The following is a 23,053-nucleotide window of genomic DNA, read 5'->3' on the forward strand; positions in this document are numbered from 1 at the left end:
GTGACTGAACTCATTTCAGGACGTTGAGCAATAGTTCATGGTCTGGCCTACTTTGAAATAACACCTGCAAAAGGCTTTAGCTCCAAATGCATGATGGCATTTTTGCTATGTCTTATTTCAATGCTTCTGAAAGAATTCAAAAGTAGTAGTATGGTCAGAATAAAAGTGTCTTCTTCAGTCAAATGAGTGCTATATTTTAAAGTTACTGGCAATTTTCTTAGTCCTTGAAAGCACTGTGAATGTGTGTCAGAATATTCTAAAAAAACCCCACATTTTGTCATGAATAGTTCTGCTGATTCTAATGTAACATTTTGTTTAGATATATTTTTGGGGTTTTTTATCTTTTTCAGCTTTAACAGATACCTCAAACTGGGAATTCCCAGATGTTTGCAAGTATTACTTTGGATCCTTTGGCCAATGGTCAAGCCTCTTATTTTCTATGGTATCGCTTGTTGGAGCCATGGTTGTTTATTGGGTACTTATGTCCAACTTTCTGTTCAACACAGGGAAATTTATATACAGTAAGTATACATTTTTGTTTAAGTTTTACAATAATCCTTTGTAAGGATCAAGACTGCCTTATACTGAAAAAAGATTGTCCATTTTACGTAATCTTGATTTTCCTGCTAATTGTGTGAAAAATCAGTTAAGAATAAGTAACTATGTGTATGTGTGTTACGAGCAAAGTCCTGTGTGTTGTCAAAGCCACTTCAATTTCTCTCTCAAAGTGTAGTTTTCTTGGTATAGTTTAAACCACCTAAACCTGGCTGCTTGTTTCCACTCTTTTTTCATTCCCCTTTGTTTGCATGGGTGTATCTATTTGAACAGCCATATAACAGGTTAGACTGTTGAAATTATTCAGGATAATGAAAAAAAACATGGTTTCATTACAGATTTCAACAAACACTTTTAAAGTATTACCGTATAGGAAGTTTCTGCAAGTGTTCAAGAGAAGGCAATGAACTGTATCACAGTAAAATTATTCTTAGTGTGGCATTGCTACAAAAGAAAACACACTGGGTTTTTAGACCCTGGTACGTGCATAGGCATGCAAGCATTTGTGTGTGCAATCAATGTAGAGTTGTGGGAATAGATGATGGAATTGAGAGCTTTGAAAATCTGACTCATAGAGTTGAGTAGGTTGACTAAGGTTTAAAATACTCTGTTTTGAAGGTTACCTTTGAGGCAAATAACAGCACAGACACTTAAGCTGTTAAACAGTGTTTAATTAGAATTCTCACCATCCCTATGGGACATACTATATTGGTTAATGACTGATTTTATAGCTAACCTAATTTATATATTGTTACAGCCATTTCATTTTAGACTTGGGGTTTTTTAAATAAGATTAACACTTTAATCTTAAATTATTCTAAATGAAATAATGCCAATTCTAATGAGCAAAATTCAAAATTGTGAAAAGATCTTATTTTCTAGGAAAAAAGTCTCGCTTTTCCATGGGACTGGCATGTTATTTTATCCCTTACCTATATTTGTTTGGAGTTCTTGTTTAAGTTGTTTGGTCTGAGATAACAATCGCTGGCTTCTTGACCTAACTTTCATACTTAATTACTAGGTAATAAAATGTGTAATAGGATGTAGGTTTGACATAATGACATCTTCCAGCCATGGGTTTCTAAGCAGGCTACTGTGTTTATTGCTAATACATCCAGATTACTTCTTAAAACATCTGCACAGGCAATTTAGGTAGGGAAAAATTAATTTCCTGGAGGAGGATGGTCTAGAAATCTGCAGTAGACAAAGAATGCAAGAATTGTTAGCTGAGTGCAGTATCGTGTCTTTTCTTTAACATGGGGTTGCGTGGTCTTACTCAGTTTTTTATTTTATGAGAAAAACAAAATCCACAAATGCAATTGCTAGTCCTAAACTGCTTTTTAAATACAGAAGAAATGGAAGTTGACACCTATAACAAATTTGAAAGTGCTTAAATTCTGTAAGAGCTATTAATTTTGATGGCTTCTCACTAGGTACTTTTTTTTTAGTTAAGAACACAAAATAGTGATTTTAGTCAAATCTTGTCGTATACTCTGAACTCGTAGAAGAAAGTATGAGGAACATATTTCTGATTCAGGGTGTCATAAATCAAAATAAAGAAAGAAGAAACAGTTTTCTTCCCACAAGACTTTTTACTTTCCTTAGGAGAAACAAGCTGCTTTTAATTGCGTTTTAAAAATCTGAAGCAAACTGTCCCAGTCGATTTTCTGTGCATAACACACCCATGTGCAACAGAAGCAAAATTTAACCAGTGACACACTAACTCAGTTTCCAAGCTGATGGGGCATTTACTCTGTGTGTATATAGACATAAATATAATGAAACTTGCTATCTAATACCCTTATAAAGGTGAGGTTGCAGAAACCTGGAAATAACTGGTGTGGTATAGCAGTAAGGTGGCACAGGAATATACTGGAAATAAAACACTACTAGAGATGCCTGTACAACAATGAGGCTTAAACCTTTTTCCAGAATTTCCCATGAAAACATGGAAAAAGCATCCCACAGAGCCTCTTCTGAAAAACAAAATATTAGAAAATGAGTAAGGGAAGCTTTTTCTGTATAGTACTGTCTGGGCTAGGGGTATGTTTGCATGCCCTTTTTTTCTGTCCCAAAAGAGGCTGGATTTAAGATGGATCTCGTCACTGGCCTACTGTTCAACACTACCAACTGAATAGTTGGGAGAAGTGGAGGTGGGCTTGAGGAATCCTGGGAGTGGGGAGTCTTGGAAAATTTATAAATGGACAGGGATTCTGAGAGGAAAGTAATACAGTGTAGAGCTACTTTAAAACACTTCCACAATAGTTTGGAAATTTTTGCTTGGGTCTGGGGGGAATGCAAGCTGCTGTGTTGTGCTTCTGATGTAGTTTTCCAAAATATTTTCTTACTTAATTTTAGTCAAGTCAACAGATAAAAGCCTAATAGCACGTATTGGACATTGATAGTGAGATTTTCTTCTTTGCAGACTTTGTTCATGACATTAATGTAACAGATATTGTTCCTGGCACCAATGGAAGTAACAAAGGTAAGAAGCACTTACAGTATTGTGTTTCCAGTTTCGAGGTGGGGGTTTAAAGGCCACCATGTTTCAATGCCTAACCACATTCCAGTTATAAAGTAGGTATCATAAGTTTTAAGTATGTGTTTCTTACAAAACTAATTTTCTGTCTGGGATTTGTACTTCTACAAATAACCACACACTTGGAGATCTGAATAACTGGAGAAGTAAAAAAAATAAGTTAAAAAAGTGGAGGTGAGAATAAGTATTAAAAAGCCAGTTACAAGTTTCTGTATGCCCAGACACATCCTCCTTAAAAGCCAGACTGTTAACTTTTTAACAGTAGTTGCACAATGAGGAATTGCCTTAAGGAATTTTAACTTTCACACCCTAAATTTGAGGCGCCTTAGTTCTGTTTACTGTTTGAAATCTTGACGGGAGCAGCTTTACTACCCACGAGTTCTTCAGCAAGATTTTTTTTTTTAAAAATTATGTAAGAACAGCTTTCTTGATGCTGGGTGCAAAAAAGAAACAAGTGTCAGGCTACTTGAGCCCCTGCTTGTGCTTTTTGAAAAGTCTGACATTTGCACAACTAAGAGAAGAAACTGCAGTCAACTATGAGCATAGATCTATTCCAAGTTCTTAAGTAGGCAGAATAATGTAGAATGGAGGCAGGAGCAAAGCAAGGCAGGCATTGTCAACCCCTGAATTTTTTCTGCCTCTGTAATAGTGACTGAATCTGTACTGCTTTCTTAGGAAACAGAAAGCTTTCTCTATCCTGAGTACATGAGGAATGGGGAAACATATCACTGCCAGCTGGGCAGCTGTGTGTAATGCTAGCTGCAGCTGTGTTTCTGGAGAGCAGATGTTGGAGTCAGGCAAAGGAGTTGAGAAATAGTTCTAAAAACCAGTGGATTTGCATTTGAGCTAGCATTGAATCCTGCTCCTCTAACAGTCCTTACCAGCTGAGGCACCAATTTGTGCTGTCTCCTGCTTCTGCTGTTCTCTCCCGTGCTTATGCAGCAGGGGGTATAACTTGGAGGCAAAGTAGATAATATTCCACACTGTCCTTCACCAACTAGAAGATTTAAAGCAGCTGCTACCCAGAAATTAAGGGCTGCCGGATGTTCAAGTGACTAGACAGGACATTCAGGGCTACCAAGGAGATCAGTAAGAACAAAAGCATTTTTCAAAGTTTGTGAGACAATCCTCTTTTAAGCAAGAAATTTGTCAGAATGCTTTTTACGCCTTTGCCTTTTTGACAGAATAGGAATGCAGACAGTGTGGGATAGTGGCTATCGAGTATTGTGGGATGCCAAGATTTTAAATAAGACATTATGAGAACAACAAGTTTTATATTTCAACATAGAGCTTCATAGGCATGTGTTCCTCAGGGAGCCTTTTTGGTTGATTTTATTCCAGTTTTGTTCAGGTGCTGCCATTGATCAACCTCTGTGTAAGAGGACTATGACAATCTCTCTTAGCAGTGTTACTGGAGCACATCTTAAATTTGTTATGTTGTGTTGTCTGGCAGTATGGTACTTGCCCCTGTCATGGCACAAAGATGGCAAGAGTGTTTTTGTTCAGTGTATGAGTTTTGGACCTTTGGTTGTTACAGTGGCTGTCTTGTAATCGTTTGTTTGTTTGTTTGTTTGTAGAGCAATTTACAGTAATTCAGGCTCTTCTGTACAGAGGTGCACTTGGATTTTGGTTGATATGATCTTACTGAAGTGTGCAGGGACAGATTAGGATGCTAAATATGGAGCCAGATGCAAGGGAGCATTGCTATGACTTGATTCCAGCAGGTTCCCATAGGCACTGAACAGACCTCATTATAGGTATGTCACCTAGAAGGATGATACTGTGTGACAACTTGGACTTCAGATAAATTAGTATCTCTATTGTTCTCAGCTGGAAGAATTAGCACTGTCAGATTAGAGTGCAAGGTGCCTAGCAGTGGAATCTTAGCAATGAATTCCCAATTAAAAAAACAAATAGAAGTTAGGAACTGAGGTACTGAACATTGCACTTGAGCAATGGTGTGTTCTACCTACTTCTCAGTAGGTAGAACACACCAGCAATCGTGGGGTCTTGGCTGTGAATATTCTGTGCAAGTAAAACCTTTTTCATCTGAGGATATTTTTCTCTTCCTTTCTTCCAGTCATTTGTCCAAGTGATGCTAGTGATCACCCACCACAGAACAGGAGTGTGATGTTCTCTTCTGGCAACAGAACAGATTTTGAACTCTTTGAGGAATGGTGGGACAAATCACGAACAGTACCACTTTACCTGATTGCAGTTCTTCTACCCCTGCTAAATCTGAAGTCTCCGTCCTTCTTTGCCAAGTTCAATGTCCTAGGTGGGTAACAAATACTATTAAAGCATTGGTTCATTGTGGCTGAGGTTTATAGAGGACAGTGAGAACTACTCCAGTGAGTAGAATCATAAAATCTTTTAGGATGGAAAAGTCTGTAAGGTTATTGAGTCCAACTGTTCACCCAACACTGTCAAGTCCACCACTAAACCATGTCAATATCTGTTATATCTGCCCATTTTTTTAATACATCTAGGGATAGTGACTTGTGGAGTCTCTTGTGCCCTTAAAGGAATTTTCCACTGACTTGCCCTGGAAAAGTGAAGATTACCCCTCCCAGGTGGAACAAAAGGCTTCTCCCTCATGGCTCCTTGCAAACATTGTGCAATCTTCTCTCTGGGTTTCTCAAGTCCACCACCCCTCCCCATGGTATCCCCTTTCCCTGTTCCCCATTGGCTATGGGGCCTGGTGTCCAGTTTACTGTCTTGCCTATGGTCACTTGCCCCCTGCCCTGCCCCCTCTACCACCCATGAACCTGAGACCCTGTATATACTGAGAAAATTCACATGATCAGCCTCTTTTGGCCTCTGGATTCTACCTTTGGCACATGGAATAAACGCCTCCTGGAATTAATCTGGGGATAGGAGCCTTCTGCCTCTCTGCTGAGCTGGCCTGTAACATGTGTGGATGTGTGAGCTTGAATTGCTGCCTGAATTCTTCTCAAGCAGTTTTTCCACTAGAGACGCTGACTGGGATCTGGAAGGGCCGTGGCTGCACTCGGATAAAGACACACTGTTACAGTGACTCAATCATTTTTCTGGACAGATTTTTCAGACATTTTTCTGTTTCAATGCTTGACAACCCTTTCTGAGAAGAACATTTTCCAAATCTGAACGTTCCCTGGCACAGCTTAAGGCCATATCTTCTCATCCTGTCATTGGTTGCCTGGGAGAAGACACCAAGCCTCCCCTGGCTACAACCTCCTTTCAGACAGTTACAGAGATTGATAAGATCACCCCTGAGCCTCCTTTTCTCCAGGACAAACACCCCCAGCTCCCTCAGCTGCTCCTCATATAATTTGTTCTCCTGACCCTTCATTAGCTTCATTTCCATTCCCTAGACACTTCCAGCATCTCAATGTCCTTCTTGTCTTGAGGGGCCCAAAACTGGCAGTATTCATGTCACAGGGACAGCCTCAGCAGTGCTGAGTACAGGGGGACAATCCCTGCCCTGGCCCTGCTGCCCACACCATTGCTGATCCAGGCTGGGATGCCACTGGCCTTCTTGGCCACCTGTCAGTGCATTGTCAGACCATGTTCAGCTGCTGTCAACCAGCACCTCCAGGTCCTTTTCCACTAGGCAGCTTTCCAGCCACTGTTCCAGTATTTTGCTGGCAGCCCATACTGTGCCTTGAAGTGGGTTGTTGGTTGATTTATTAACCTCACAGGCTTTGTCTGTTGCTTTGGTTGAATCTTATGGGTAATAGGGAGTTCATTTTTCCTCCTTTTTCTTGCTTGATAATCCTGTGAAAAAAATTCCATTACATCCACAGCAGATCTTCCCAAATAGTTCTTTGCATGCTACTGTGCAGAATTTGATACATACTACTTTGGTATAGTCAGGCATACTCTTCCTCCTCTGGTAAACATTTCAAACCCAACATTTGCTTCTGATCTGAAGTAATTTTCTGCCAATCAGGTGATTAATTAATCACAACATCAGTAAGTCAGTATGACCTGCTGCTGTTCTTTGTGCCAGTTTCCAATATTGTGGATTCTTCTGTGCTGCAGAGAAAACAATTGTGAGTTCCTGCTTCTATGTCTTGAGGTAGAAGGACAAGGTGGGTGGGACTGGTAAAGTGAATAAAGCATTTGCATGGTGGGTACAGCTGGTCACAGTTCAGGGAATAGAAGAGGTCTGTGGGATAGCCCTCAAGAGAAAGAAGCCCTGAAGCCCACAATGAAGAGAAAGAGAAAACTAGGTGTGGATCAGAGGCTGAAAAAGTTGGATATGCATTGTAAAGGAGGTAGAGGATAGGAATTTGAAGGTCTTGTTTGTTAGCCTATTCCATAGTGACATTTTATCAGAGCTTAGATCTGCTCTTACTGAAACCACTAAATGAAAATACCACACAGGAATTTCGGTACTTGATACTGCTTCTGTGCAAAAGGTGTGCATTTTATGTAGGTAGATGTAACATTAGAAATTAAAAAACCAGAATATTAATTACTCATCATTTCAGTAGATTTTTATGTAATTCAGAAGCTGTTCAAAATTGCCTTAATTTTTGTAAACGTTGAAGTTTATCGGACAAGAAGAAATGGAAGGCAATTTTGAGATGCTGAAATTTATCTCAGTAGAGTTTTGAGTCCATCTTACCTTGATACCCATGGAAACAAAAGTTATTAGGAAACTACAGAATATTTTAGCTGATCTTCATGTACAGAGCCTTTTCCTATCTTTTTTCCCCCGATTTCAACAACAGGGATTACAGAGTATTTCCTCTGCTGTTACCAACACCTGGGAAATACTAAACTTGCTGGAAGTTTACGTGGTGGGCATATGCATTATTTTTTCTCTCTGATGTATAAGAGAAGTAAAGAAAAAGTTTATAGACCTAGTCTTCGTTAGGAATGAATACCAGCCATAACTGTTTGACTACTAGTGGCTAGATGCATGGAACAGAAATGAAACCCTACATAAATGCTTTCTGCTATATCATGGTATTTGTTTGGCTCTTGTTTTTTCCAGGTACAGCTTCAGTTGTCTACTTAGTTTTTCTGGTTACAGTAAAGGCTGCTCATCTGGGGATACACTTAGAATTCAACTGGTTTACAGAGAATGAATTTTTTGTACCAGGTAAGATAGTTAAAATGCAGTAACGAAGTATATATTTGGTGAGTTTAAGATTTTTTTTTTCTCATTCACTTTTTAACATGTCTGAGACAAAAATAAAGTGAGGAAATGCTGTCTGATGTTACAAGTAGAGGAAAGATTCCTCTGGACAAAGTGGTGAGGAATCCCTTTCCCAGTGATATTCCATAGTTAAAAGACAGTATCAACAATGGGGAAAAGGAGGTGTGCCTATCAGAGGAATCTTCAACAAACATCTCATGACAGAGAGCTTTCCATAGTCCTGTTTCACCTATGTTATTTTAAGTTCTGGTTGCACCAGTTTCAGATCATGCCTGTTTCAGTAGCAATCAAAAATGACAAACAGTAGACAGACTCTTAAAGGTGCTTTATGTTCCCCACACACTGTCTTGCTTAAATGAAATAGATCATTCACTGTAATTTGCAAGTACAGTTCTCTTGTAGTTGCTGGTCTATCTCAAATTTTAGGCCATAGTCTTCTCTTTTAAACACCCATTAGCTGTTTTTATCCCATCAGTACCCATCAGTATGTTTTTATTTTCTTGAAAGTTGTTTGATGGCTATTTGTTTTTTCCAAATTACTGTTAAAAATTTCTCTCTGAGATGCCATAGTCATAAACAAGTGGCATTTGGTATTGCTTGAACAGATAGCCTAAAGAGATGAGTTTCTTTTTTAAGAAACCTGGAATAAGAGAACCAGATTTAGGTCCTAGCTGGTTTTTCCCCATCCTTTACAATAAGCAAGATTTTATGATAAGTTAGCTCCAGGGAGCTGTGTCCTGTACATTAGAATAGTATCAGTTCTCCTGTTCTTAGAAACAAAAGAGAAAAATGAGTTTAATGACACACATGCCACTGAGAAGTAGAGCACCCAGTAGTATGATTAACTTGTCAAAAACTCTTAGTACTTCTAGGATATAGACAAAGCATGTAGCTAATGCTTACAAATACAAGATTCTGAAACTGTCAGTTTGCTTTTTATTATTGAGATTGAAGTAGTGTATGAAAAACAAGCCCTGAAGTAGAGCACAGAAGATATTTGCACTCAATTCTGTCAGTAGCACATCATGCTAATTAGGTATTGAAGGTACAGTGAAACCAGCTCTTGGGAAAGCTTATTCTTTCAGTTTGGATAAGCTCTCCTTTAGTTGCCTGGGGTGTGTTTACTTTCCAAACTTCATAGCACTTTGCAGAATATGCAAATATTCTATTTTAAATATGTTTTCATGGAGCTCTCTGTGGTTTATTCTGTAAGGGTTTGTGAAGAGTAGTGTGCTATACTCCTGGATGCTTCTCAGAAGCTGAGCTCTCTTAGGGGTCTCTAATTGCTGTTAGCACTTTAAAGAGTAAATACATTCTTAGGTAATACCAGCTATGGTGGTGCTTTAATGATCTTAGAAATTTGTGAATTCCTAGATTATTTGTAGCACTTCCAGAACCACCATCTTGTGAACGTCCTTTGAGTATTAAAAGAAGCAGAACATTGTTATTCCCATTGAGACAAGAAAGGAATTTTTTTCATACCTGCTGTGAGGCATGATAAGAAATTGCTCTGCCTTTCTTTATGCCCTAGCTTGTAAGCAGAATCTCTTCTACAGATGTAATTTTTCTTCTGGTAGCCTAAATGACTTCTTAATAACTGTAAGTTCTCACAGGGTAAATGATTCCTTCCCTCCATCTCCCTCTTCAGGAACCCACAGGTATACAGCCTCACTGCTGTCAATTCAAGTTTTACAAATGATTTCCAGTTAAACTGTTGAGGAGCAGAAAACCTTGTATGTGTCAATCATAAATTAGCCTAGTAATCACTGGTGGTGACACTGATGGGAGTCTATCAGAGAGCCTTGCTGGAAAGTGTATTCTATAGTAACTACTGTCTGCATGCATTTTGTACTTCCTGGTTAAATACCTGCATTGGTATTTATGGTCAAAGATGAGATAGATTGTCCCATTTCAGGGTGGAGGCTCATGAGTTTGCCAGTACCCTCCAGAGCACTGTATGTCGTCTGCATTTTGGCATTGCTTGTTTCCAATAAGTAATTTAAAAACACTTCTTTTTTTCTTCATTTAGAGTTTAGAATTCTGTTCCCTCAGCTCACAGGGGTTCTAACACTTGCCTTCTTCATCCACAATTGTGTCATCACACTTCTTCAGAATAACAAGAATCAAGAAAACAATGTAAGTAACTTCTCAAGACTGTGCTCATTTATATCTATATTTATATCTAGATTGCCAGACAACAGTAATTTTTCCTGTGATTTGATAAGAAAAGAGTTGCGCGTTCTTTTCCTTGCTAGGAGGGAATAACAGATAAATTGCAAATGCACTCAAATAAAAGCCCTGAGGAATGCCCTAATACCTGGTCAAGCTGGTATTAAATGGCCAAATTGCATACAAGAGGCAGATGACTTGACAGTGTTGTAGAACTCAATGAAAATTGACCAATTTTAGAATGAAAATGGTGGAAAATGTTTGGTACAGGACTGATTATAGCAGAATCCTGAACACTAGTTTTGGGGTCTAGGTCTACCTTTTCTCAGTGTTGTTTCAGTAGTTTTGTCTCACAATCCTAGTCAAAGTCTGTAGAGAAACTTGGCACAATTTAGGAAATTCTGCAGGTTGAAGCCTCGATCGGGAGGTTTTGTGATAGTCTTTGGAGTGGTGCTTTGCTGTTGAAAAAGTTAAGCAGTGCTCCTCCAGATGGAACTGCATTCTTTGTTAATATCCTCCCATTATAAAATGCCAAATGGAGTAAACACAGTACACAGGGTCTAAGAGTCACTTTTACTCTAACTATTTTTATAATTTTATTTTTTTCCTCCCTGCTTCGAAGGATTCTTGTCCAGCTTCATTAAAATGTTAGCTGTAAAGGTACCTGCAATAACATAGAAATATTTTTAAATATTAGCTGTGTGGAAAACTGGTACGCAATCATAGAATCCCAGAATGCCTGAGGTTGTAAGGAACCTCTGGATGTCATCTTGTCCCCCTACTCAGTCAGCACCGCTATGAGCCAGATGCCTATGCAACACATCAGATAAAATATATCAGATTTGGTTATTTGACAATGAAGTGCAGGTTATGTACCAATGCAATGAGATGACCTCTTAGGCTTTAGAAGCCTGCACAGTTGCTTCCTTGTACCTGTGAATTAAGACTAGCTTGTGAATAACCCTATCTGCAAAGGAGTAATGAATTCTCTGCTTCTGGGGGCTTAGGGGCTTCTTAGAAATCAGTTTAACAGCTGGAGGTCTGGACAATGAAAGCTAAGTAAGCTTTTTCTCGATTTCCTTAAGAAAATCTTATGATGTGGAGAAGGGCAAGAGTTCCCTTTAGCTGTGGCTTTCAAATTCTAAAGGCCAGATCTCTGCCAATCAGCTCTATATGCAGAGGAGGCCTAATACCCTCATTCCATCTTCAAGGTTTTCCTGTGTATTTTCCCCCTCCATTTACATCAGAGCAAGCAATCAGATGCAAAGAGCAGCACCTGGAGTGCTCTCCAGCTTGCTTTTCCTGTGTGAAGAAGGAAGAAACTGCTGCCTGCATTTGAATCAACTTTTCTAATACCCTCCCTGGAGTTTAAGCTGAATTTCCAAGTCAGCCCTAGCGTCCATCTCAAGCCCTTGACAAAAATCTGCATTCCAGAAGAATGTTCAAATTGCTCAGAAGAGACACCTTTGAAGTATGGCAGGAAAAATTTTTAATGGAAAACCAAATCTCTGTTTTGTTCTTGTAGTAGTTTTATGTGGCCGGAGATTTCTTTCCCTGTTTGTAGCTGGTACAGGAGCCTTTCACCTAGCTCTCAAAAGTGCTTTGCAAATGTTAATGAAGCACCTGTGCTCTTGAAGAGCTGTTTTGTGATTATGTCACTAAGCTGCTGGGCTAAGTGGGATATTTCCATTTGTATAGGGGTCTTGCCCTCTTTCCTAAGTCATGAGGAGTTTTTCCCATATATTTACAAGATGCTTTCTTCTCTCAGTGTCTGATGGGGTGATACTAATATAACTCCGTGGATAAAAACTTCACTGTTTTATTGATCAACCTGTTAACGTGTCACCTCCATCAGTATTCTGTGAAAAGGCACAGAACTTGGCCTGGAAAAGCACTTTTTTAGTCTTGAACAAAACTTGCTGAAACTAGTGGTCATAGAACAACTCTTTGGGGAGGTGGAAAGAAGTAAGACAAACAATAACATTCCTCTTATGGAGTCAGAAATTCAAAACAATAGCAGCTTCCATTCTGGTCACAGGCATGCATCACAGCCCAAAGCTAAAACATGCGTGGGGGAGGATTGCTCTGGCTGCTATTCCCGTGCAGTGGTGTGGGTGTGAGAAGAGAAGAGCAGTGCACCCGAGTAAGCCACATGTCAGCAGCACAGCCTGGAGAAGCCCTGTGAGCAGGATTTTAGTCTGCAGTTCAGAATCAAGCTTCCTGGTCCCATCTCCTGCTGCCTCCTTATATTTATCAGCATAAGCTTTTATACAGTGCTCAGTCAAATGGTTTGAAAACAAATTGCATAGGAAACGTAACCTAGCCACAAAAAGGAGTTTAGCTGTGGGTTTTGGTTGGCTGTTTTTTTCCTGACTGATGTCTGTGATCTGTTTTCCTGAGTAACAGTACAGATGTTACACAAGCCCACCGTGATCTACAGGCAGGAATATGCTAGTGCTGTCTCCTAGCAGCTGTTTGTGGATGTACCTGGGAGAAAGGCTATGAGTGGAGAGATGTTTTTTGTCTAGATATTAACTGCAGAAGACATGGAGCTGTAAATGGTACTTATTTTCTGCAGTATTTAAACACTTTATTCCCTGTAAAGAAAGTGAGCTTCCATTGATGGTGTCATACCATTGGTTTCTCTTTCCAGCCAAAATTATGCACAGCATCATCCATCCTGGTGAAGTACTTTTTCTTGTCACCCAATTAAATGTTACCACTTGCCCCTGATGCATGAACAGGTGAAGTCTGTTTTTATGATATAGATCAAAGTCCTGCTGAGATATTATATAGACAGCATCTCTCCTGAGAAGAGGCTAATCTGAAATGGGATGATTAAAAGATACTTCAAATGTGGTAATCATTACTAGGCACTGATACAGGGTTCTCCATCCAAGAAGCAATTCCACAAGCTAGCTTTCACTGGTACTGAGGAAGAAAGTGAACTGTTTTCTCCATGGCATTCAACAGGCAAATCAAGGCCTGGAAGTAGCCTGTTCTTTGCAGTACCACATGAGAAATGTCCTTAGAGCCACAGAGCCTTCTCTGTGCTGTGTCAAATCCCTTGCTGCAGGTCCAGCCAGCGCCTGAGTACTGACTGTTCTGTGGGTGTTTTGGACTTTCAGTGTTTCGGACTTTCAGGGTTGTCTTTGTTAGCTCCACCTGATTTATCAGACTCATCCTTTTGTTAGGAGGCTGATTTCTTCCTCTGTTCTACTGCTGCTGCCAGCCTTAGTCACCCAGTTTTCTCTTCTTCCAGTGGCACTCTTAACACTTTGCTCTGTGATTCTGACCAGGAGAGCTCCTTGTCAGCAGTAACTGCAGCTACCATATGTTCTCCAAGCTCTGTCTAAAAACCTGCCTATTACTTCAGGTGTGTTTGACAAGGGTTTGGCAGGTGTCATGCTGTGATCCTATGGACTGTGACCTGCATGTTACTTTAGATACTTACTTTGAGACCTCCACTGTGATTCTACAAATAATTCCTGCTTCCAATATCGTTTTTTCTACAAGTTTTCTTTTTAAACTGTGGCTCTAAGAATTGCTATATTCTTGTGCTTAGGCAGCTTTCACTACAGCAGTGTCCATTTTGAATGTAAATGCCTCATGTATCAAATTTTGAAAAGTGTAGTTGTTGCTCTTACTTAAAATAATCCTTTTATCTCTCCCCATGTGTCCTTTGATTTTATCTGGCATTATACTGTCTAAACAGTAGTGTCAGGGTCTTTAGGGAGTGTACCCCGGTCTCTTGAGGAATGATGAACATTAATCAAAAGATGATTCTGTTATGTAAACACATGTTGTTGTACAAAAATAACCATCTTATTCACAGCAGCATATGTTTGGAAGGGAGCTGATGGATGTTTGAGAAAAAAAATAAATCCAGTTTTTCAAGTTGTTTGTTTCTTTTTTAGTAGCTTATTGAAATCAAAATCTGGGTACTCTTTGTATGGTGACAGCACCTAGAGAAAAGAGTCTATTGTGTTACATGCTATGAAAATAAATTATCAATAATTTCAATTTCAATTATCAATAATTTCAATCAATAAATTATCAGCGCTTAGTTTCAGTGCAGATTAAAGCAGACACCCTCAAGAACTTTAGAAACATGAACTGGTTAGTTCTGGCACTAGTAGCTCTTGGAGGTAATAGCACACCACTATCTACCATTTTTTATGTCCAAAGAAAGCAGTAAGAATTTTATTTCAGATTTCTCGCCCTCACAACTGCATGCACTTGTCACAGCAAAAATAGTTTTACAGTTAGTTCTAGAACTTATGTGTAGGCAGAGTACAAATAACAGCTGTGAATTACTATGCTGTTTTTATGCATTAGAACTACACCTAAAATACCATATTTAAAGCAGGTTTTGGCAGATGATGTGCATTAAGAAGGTCTTGGGTAGTTTTGAAAAATTGTCCCAGTCCTGTCCTCAAAAGGTGAGAGTCTGTCTCTTTGCAAAATTGCCTTACTGTGTCTCTGAGTCCTGCAGTTAATGAAGTTTCTGATAAATACCTGTAAGAAATTTGAATGCTCATATTTAGTATTCTTAAAATCAGTTCTTGGGCTGGGTGGGCACTGGTGCTTTTGAAAATGTAGGTATTAAATAAAAACCTGTACAGCTTTTCATGTTGTGCAGAGAAATTCTGCATATAATTTAAAGAAAAGGCTACTGCTCAGCTTCTGATGAAAGCTGATAGTCTTTACCCAATGACCAGTATGAGAAGAGTCAATTCTAGGGAAATCATCTTCTTTGTGCATTTAACTGGTCAGCAGAAGAAAGAAATTGCAGCTAGAAATGTGCAGCTTCTGGGAGCTTGAAGGCCACCCTGGAACACGTTCAAAGCACACTGATGCCTTTTTCCCAGCCTCTAAGAGGCAATAATATTCCTCATCAAACAGCAATCCCCTACCCTAAAAACACTGGCAAAATGAATAGGAGATTCCATGTCTTTCACCAGAAACTGGCTTCTATCTGAATTTCTCTCAAAACTCATAATCTAGTATTTTATCTTTTCCTCGAGGATTGCCTTGCCTTTGACAGAGCCTAGACTGGTGTAGGCTACACTTCTGTCAACAGGATAGTGTGAAGAAGCACTTAGGGAAACATTTCCATGTACACTGTGAGGAAGCTTTGCTCATGCTCAGTGAGCTGGCAGTGGGGTGGTAATTATCACTCTGGTCTGGAAACCAGTATAATCCTAATAATTTGGTGCTATGCCTGAGCTAGTAAGACTTGATTCTCAGTCTTGCGAAAATAGGGTCATGTATTGAAACATTACTAGTAATCCTTTAAGAAGCTGATGATTAGCAGCAGCTGAACAAATGGTTTGCTGTAAGGTGATGAGTGTTTTGTACTGTAACATAAGCTTATACAGAATTTAGTTAGCTAATAACTAGAAACAAATGGTCTCTCTCTTTATTTCCAAAGGAAGGAATTTATGTAGAAGAATAACTCACGGAGTACATTGCTGTGGGATCAGTCTGATGTATATGTGGATTCTCTAGTTTCATAAAGGACATAATTAGATTTGCCAGTTATTTTCCTGTAATAAATGTGCAATTTTTTTTGTGTAGTGGAAAATATTTGTAAAGTATATTTGTGTATACTATATTTTACAAAGATAGCCAAAATTTTCAGAACTGGACATTGACGTTTAGGTTTAAATCCATACTTAATTGTATATAATGTACTTAAGTGTGGATTTATGACCTTAGCTTCAACACTCTTTCCTTAAAACCTTTGATTAAATTCCTTTGTATTATATCTGTGGTTGAGTAGGCTAATGTCTTTGATTGCAAGATTTTATTCATGACAAGAAATTTAACATAGGGCATTGCTGGGCTTTCTTTCTTAGACAGGTGTGTCTGTGTCCCAAGGGTCTTGGTAGGAATAGGTGAATGTAAGAAAGTATAAGGGATTTCTTGTTAGTTTTAGTAACTAGTGTGTGCTAATGCATCAGGAATTGCTACATTTATTGGCATATCTCTTTCATGGTGACTTTTTTTGTATATTGAGAGATAAATAATACTTGTCTAGCTCCACTTTGAGTTATCTCCTTGCAGCTTTCTGATCTGATCAGGACCAGCAGGTCTGAAGTCTCCATTCAAGTAGTAGGAAGTAAAAATAAAACCGTGCAAGTGATAGTAGTAAATATTAAAAAGTAATGCAGAACAAAAGAATATAAAAGTAACAGTAGTACACGAAATAGAAATCTTCTCATGAGGTTTTTATTTCATCTGGTTTTGTGTGTAAGTGCTGGCGAAAACAAAATCTTCTTTTTCCTCAGGTGAGAGACCTCTCTATTGCATACTTCCTGGTTGGACTAACATATCTGTATGTTGGAGTGATAATTTTTGCATCTTTTCCTTCTCCACCATTATCCAAAGAATGTATTGAACAGGTGAGATATTTTACTGCTGTATGTATTTCATGGAATCACAAAATGGTTTTTTTTGTGGAGGACCACAGTGGGTCATCTGGTCCAACTTCCCTGCTCAAGCAGTGCCATCCCAGAGCACATGGCACAGGATTGCATCCAGATGGTTCTGGAATATCTTCAGTGAGGGAGACTCCAGAACCTCTGTGGACAATCTGTTCCAGTGCACAGTCACTCACACTGTAAAGAAGTTCTTCCTCATGTTCAGCTGGAACTTTCTGTCCATCAGTTTCTGCCCATTGCCTCTTGTCCTATTGTTTAGCACCACCAAGAAGAGCCAGATCCATCCTCTTGGCACCTCCTTTCACATACCTGTATAGATTGATGAGGTGCAGCAGGAATAGGCCCAGCTCCCTCAGCTTTTCCTCATAAGAGGGGTGCTCCAGTCCCTTGGTCATCTTTGTAGCCCTGAGCTGGAGACTTGCTCCAGGAGCTCCATGTCTTTGTTGTCATGAGGAGCCCAGAACTGGACACAGCACTTCAGGTGGGCCTCACCAGGGCTGAGTAGAAGGGCAGGATCACCTACCTCAACCTGCTGGCAATGCTCTTCCTAATACATACCAAGATACCTTGCATTAGGCATGTATTTGTCCTTAACCTTTTAATAAATATGCAATAAAAATTCCCTAGCTATTGCTATGGTTCACCTTGGCAGGCACATCTGTGCTTGACTGTGGTCAGTTCGTGGAACACCTTGATACCACACCATGAACACATTAATGCCTGTGTTGTCTCATATATATTCATAAATGGTTCCCAATATTTCGGTGGAAAACAAACATTTATTATTCTTTGAAAGTGATAAAGAAGGATAATAAAGGACAAGCTTTACAATTAACAGTTGAGCTTCTTTAATCCTGAGAAGTGTGTGCAGTGACTCATTTGGATTCCAGAAGAAATAGAATGTGAAAGCAAGCTTGTTTAGATAGGAGTCCTCACTGCCATTATGTTAGGAGTCTGACACTCCAGTGAGCCTTGCCAGCAGAGTTCTTCAGATAATAGCACCACATGAAACACCTTGTGAAGGCTAAAAACTCTTATCTGCTTATAGGCAAGCCTGACTTCCATACCCTAAATTTCTTCAGAGATAGTAGTTATCAAAGGGGGATCCATTTTATGCCAGGTGTATAACTCCAGCATAATATTTAGCAATAATCAGCATTTAAAGGCTTCCTTTGACTGTGGATTAGTTAGAACTGGTACCACTGTTAAACTATGAAATGATTTTTTTAATTGCCTGAAATAATTTCACAGGATGAAATCCACAGTTAAATAACAGATAATGAGTGATTTTCTTCCCATTTATTTTTGTGGTTATCTCAGGTACTTATGAAGCTTTCTGTATGTTTCTGTGATATCAAAGTCTTAAAATACTTTTTTACATGTTCCTGTTAGTAGTGTACAATTCCTTCCTCATTTGTATGTAATGCAGTTTTACTCACTAAATAACTCTTTTTAAGAAGGCACGATATGACAGATAATAGGAGCATATGAATTCATCTGCCTAAAAGGTCAGGTGGCCCTTCCACAGCCAGGATTAGATGGGGATATTCAGAAGATATGGAAGTAATTCCTTATGTAATACTAACATTAACACTGACATCAGCCTAGTAGTATTCAAAAGCTGGTGGCACGGCAGTTGTAAAAGAGGGAGAGGGTTTTTCATGTTTTGGAGTTCATTTAGCAATTGTAGTTATTTGGATTTATCCCATTCTTTCTGGCACACAAATATAAAAAACCCACCAGATACATGTAAACAAGCCACCGTTCATGTGTAACATTACTTATATGTTTAGAATTTTCTAGATAACTTTCCCAGTGATGACATCATGTCATTCGTTGCAAGAATATTCCTGCTGTTCCAAATGATGACTGTATACCCACTGTTGGGCTATCTGGCACGAGTTCAGCTGTTAAGACAGTTTTTTGGAAATGCTTACCCAAGGTAAGATGTCTGTTTCTTGACAATAGTTTGGCACACTCTGCTTAACTGACTGTTGTCAGAAATTTGGCTAGGTTTTTGGCTAGGGGATTTGCTTTGTACGTTATGTACTTTTCATAAACTAGATTCACAGAGTTTGTGGAGTCAGGGTAGATAGGCAAAATAAACTCGCTAGAAGATGCCAGAGCAGAATGTGGGGGGGTTCTTTTAGTTTAGCTCTTCATTTTATCAATATATAGGAATTTTGTCAACACAATCCCTTTGAGATATGCAATTATATGACAGAAGAGAAGTTGTACAGGAAAAAAATTATTTAGTCCAGAAGCATTTAATCTAGCAATCCTTAAGCTGTGGAAAACGTATACTCCAGATACTAACATTTCAGTATGCCATCTTTGTTTTGATTGTGCATGATTAGTAATCATCCATCTGTTTTTAAACAAGAGATAATAGCTCAGTGAGCTGTTAGTTGTGCTATCTGGGCTGCTGCTATGTTTATAAAAATAGCTTTTCACATGCTAATTTCAGAGATGAGCCACACCCTTGCATTTGTACAATGTCTGTATTCCAAGGAAGAGCTGATGCAGATTTCAGTTTTAGTTTGGTTTCTTAAATAAAACTTAGGACATTTATATTTGGAGTACTGGAGTACTGAATTTGTCACAGCCGAGAAGTTACTATTTATCTCCAAGTTTCTTATTTTGTATTGTGAATTACTGTTGATGGAGGAAAGGAAAAAAGAAATCTCAGGAAGGAATGTGTGTTTCCTCTGTGGCATCAGCAGTTCAGGTCTGCAGAGATGCTGTTCCAAGTTTCTTCTGAGTCCTAAAATAGGTATGAGAAGTTCTAGAAACCAAATGCCTAAAATTAGGCAGTGAAATAAATACCTGCTTTTTTTGACTCTGAATTGTATGCAGTTCAACGTTAAGATTTTTAGGAACTGCTGCAAGTCACTGTTGGAAACAAGGCCATTTATTTAAGTGCTAAAGATGGATTTCACAGCCACTGAGAAATAGTCTTGTCCTTTATATTATGTGGATGTGCCTTTTCCTATCTCCTCCCTCTAGTTACTCTCTGCCCAGAAAGGTTTTCATTTCCCTTATGGCCTCTCCTAGAACCTACAACTTTATGCCAGTCTCTTCTCAGGTTAATTCCAGCTTGCTGTTTTAAGCCTTCGTAGTATGACGAATTTGATGATGCAGATACTTGCTTGATTCTTGTCTCCAGAATGTCCTGTGGGTAGCTTCAATCATTTTAAAATTTGTTTTGTTTTATTTTTAGACTCCTTACAGTGAAGTATTTAAAGCTTCTGAGAAGTCAAAAATGGTTTCTCGGAAGCCATATAAGTCTCTCCAAGCTATAGTGATAAGGTAGCATATTCTGACTGATGGGCTGTTTCTTGCTCTCTGGCATCCCAGGTGTCTCAAATACAGCACAGAAATCACTCAGTTAACTTCAGGCTCTGGCTTCTGTGCATTTACAAGGTCAGCCCTTGGTTTTTTTCTATGCAGCCTTATTCCTGAAGGCTGGTACCAAGCACAGGACATGTCTCTGGAAGGATATTAAAGATTGACTGCATGGTTGTGAAATGTGTTTTCATGGCTGGTGCTCACCAGTCACCTTAGCTGACAAAGCTCCTTTTTCACCTCTCTGGGAAAAATTTCAGTATTTTTGTTTTTTTCCAAAGCTGCTTTTGTAGGGAAACGTTTGGCAAATATGAAGATGTTGGTCTTACTGACATAGGCTGTTGTCTTACTGGAGAGCCTGTCGATTCACTCTGAAGACCCTACCTGGAAATACTATGTTTTGTGGCTTTTTGTGTAGGAAAATGAGCACTCTACTAATAGTTGAATGTACTTGGCTTCTTTTCTCAAAATCCTCATTATTCAGGGCCAACAGCTCTTGGGCAGTAAGATTAGCCTGCAGAGATTCATGCTTTACCTCTTAGATGTCTGTATAAGGTGAATAAATGGAGGAGAATATTCTGGGTCACATGTCTGGAGAAAATTTTTGTGTGAGTAGTGACCCCAAAGGATGAAAAAGGAGGAAAAGAGCAGGATCTCTGCTGGAAACCTAACCTCATTTAATCCTGTGATTCTATGTGCTAAATTACATATCTTTTCATATGTGCATCTTTCTTATATAAGTTTTTTTTGCAGCTGGGCGAAATGTTATAAATTTGCCTTCTGACTGTAATTGTCCAAACAAAACCAACAAAAACAACAGTCTAAGAGAAACTCCTTTGGTCCAAGTCTCCATTAGAAATGTTCCTATCTTAATTTTTAAGCTGTTGGTTGCTTCACATGGAAGCTCATGATTCTAAAAGCCAGGCTTCTTCACATCAGCTGATTTTTGCAGCTGTGGATACCTGCTGCTGCTGTGGATGGAGTTAACAGATAGCCATTAAGTTATTAAATGGAGTACTTAGAATTTTGGATGGATGCAACTTAAAGCAAATAGCTTGATCTCATACAAGTTTACAGGGCTGCCAGATAGTCTTCAGTTCCTGGGAGTGATTGTATTGCTCAGATCAATTTATTTCTCTGGGCTTTACCCCTTTTTCTTTATCTGTCACTGATTGTAATAAAGGACCAAGATATTAGTTTGCTCTTCTGCAATTTATAGTCTTGATTTTTGATCTAATCTAAGTCAAATTCTGCCAAAAGCAACATCATGGTTCATATATTATTTTTTTCTGGTAAACCAGAGATTATAACTGGATTATAAAGAGAAACTACATACTCATCTTCGAGGGAGCTTTTATTGTCTGAAGACTTGATTTTCATCTCTGTTGTCCCATGCTTTTTAGATACTCTGTAGTGCTATTTTTTTATGAACAGCTCTTTGCTGCTTGTACCTGTAGTGTATCCTACTAATCCGTAGTCTTGAGTGATGAAGCAGCTCATCTCAGCAGCTCAAACTTAAAAGCTTAAACGGACAATATGTAATTTTTCTTCTCCAAGGTTTCCCAGTAGACATAAGCTGAACAGTGTAAGCTTGCTTATCTGAAAGGAATTGAGAGTCTGTCTGTCTTCCAGCAGTCAAGAGGAGAGCAAAAGCATCCTTGATTCCAAGGAGGATTCTCCTTGCTCTTATGTACAAGTGGCAGTCACCTGTGTCTCCCTCTCTTAAAGTCAAATATACGTGTAGATGTGCTAGACATGATCGTCTTCCTACAGGCATCATCACATAGAATCATAGAGTGATTTGAATTGGAAAGGAACTTGAAGATCATTTAGTCCCAACAGCTTTCTCAGACCCCCATCCAGACTGCCTTGAACACTTCCAGAGGTGGGGCATCCACAGCTTTCCTGTTCCAGTGTATCATCACCCTCACAGTAGAGTTTATTCCATATATTTAACCTAAATCTCAGTCTTTCACCGTGTACTCATTCCTCCCTGCCCTGTCACTCCAGTTCCTGTCAGAGAATCCCTCTCCACCTTCCCTGCAGGCCCCTTCAGATACTGGAAGGTGTCTGTGAGGTCCCCACACAACCTTCTCTTCTCCAGGCTGCACAGCCCCAGCTTGCTCAGCCTGTCCTCACAGGGCTGGTGTTCCAGAGCTCTCAGCAACCTCCTGTTCCTCCCCTGCACTTGTCTAACAACTCCTTGTCACCATGCTGGGGACCCCAGAGCTGGATGCAGTGCTCCAGCTGGGGCCTCAGCAGAGCAGGGCAGAGGGGTAGACCCGCTCTCTCAGTCTGCTGGCCAGTGCTCCTTTGGATGCAGCCCAGGATTTCCTTGGCTTTCTGGGCTGGGAGCACTCACTGTGTGCTCATGGTGAGTTTCTCACCAGCCACCACCCCCAAGCCCTTCCCCACAGGGCTGCTCTCAATCACTTCTCTGCCCAGCCTGTGGCTGTGTCTGGGATTGCAGTGACCCAGGTGTAGGACCTTGTACCTGGCCTTGTTGAGCTTCCTGAGGTTTGCATCTCAAGCCTATAGGGGTCCCTGTGGATGATGTCCCTTCCCTCAAGCTTGTCCACTGCATCATGCACAGCTTGGTGCTGAGGGTACATTCAATCCACAAATCCTTCAGCCTTTCTCTACTTCCTGCTAAAGATTTAGAAATGAGAGAAGACATCGTAATTCCCTCTTTTATTTTGCAAAAATGTATGTTAGTATACAGATTACAACAGAGAAAGTGATGTACTGGGACAAAACCCAAGGAACTGTTCATTCTCTCTGCTCTCCCTGGTATTGTTAAGGAAGGCCAAAATTTTGTGTATTGGGTAATTGCTTTTATTTCTAAAATGA

General features: G+C 39.5%; 1 protein-coding gene across 3 annotated transcripts in view; it reads left to right on the forward strand.

Annotated features, from left to right (window-relative positions):
• The window catches only part of SLC38A9 (solute carrier family 38 member 9), a 48,804-nt gene that overhangs the window by 17,784 nt on the left and 7,967 nt on the right, over positions 1-23,053 (forward strand). For all 3 annotated transcript variants that reach the window (XM_083884121.1, XM_083884122.1, XM_083884123.1), the window contains 7 exons: positions 351-521; positions 2,981-3,040; positions 5,175-5,372; positions 8,079-8,186; positions 10,273-10,379; positions 16,706-16,819; positions 18,652-18,800. In XM_083884121.1, coding sequence (XP_083740247.1) covers positions 351-521; positions 2,981-3,040; positions 5,175-5,372; positions 8,079-8,186; positions 10,273-10,379; positions 16,706-16,819; positions 18,652-18,800 — 907 coding nt within the window. The remainder of the gene's footprint in view (positions 1-350; positions 522-2,980; positions 3,041-5,174; positions 5,373-8,078; positions 8,187-10,272; positions 10,380-16,705; positions 16,820-18,651; positions 18,801-23,053) is intronic.

Source organism: Zosterops lateralis, assembly GCF_965231275.1.
Source record: "Zosterops lateralis genome assembly, chromosome: Z".
NCBI classification, from domain to species: Eukaryota; Metazoa; Chordata; class Aves; order Passeriformes; family Zosteropidae; genus Zosterops; species Zosterops lateralis.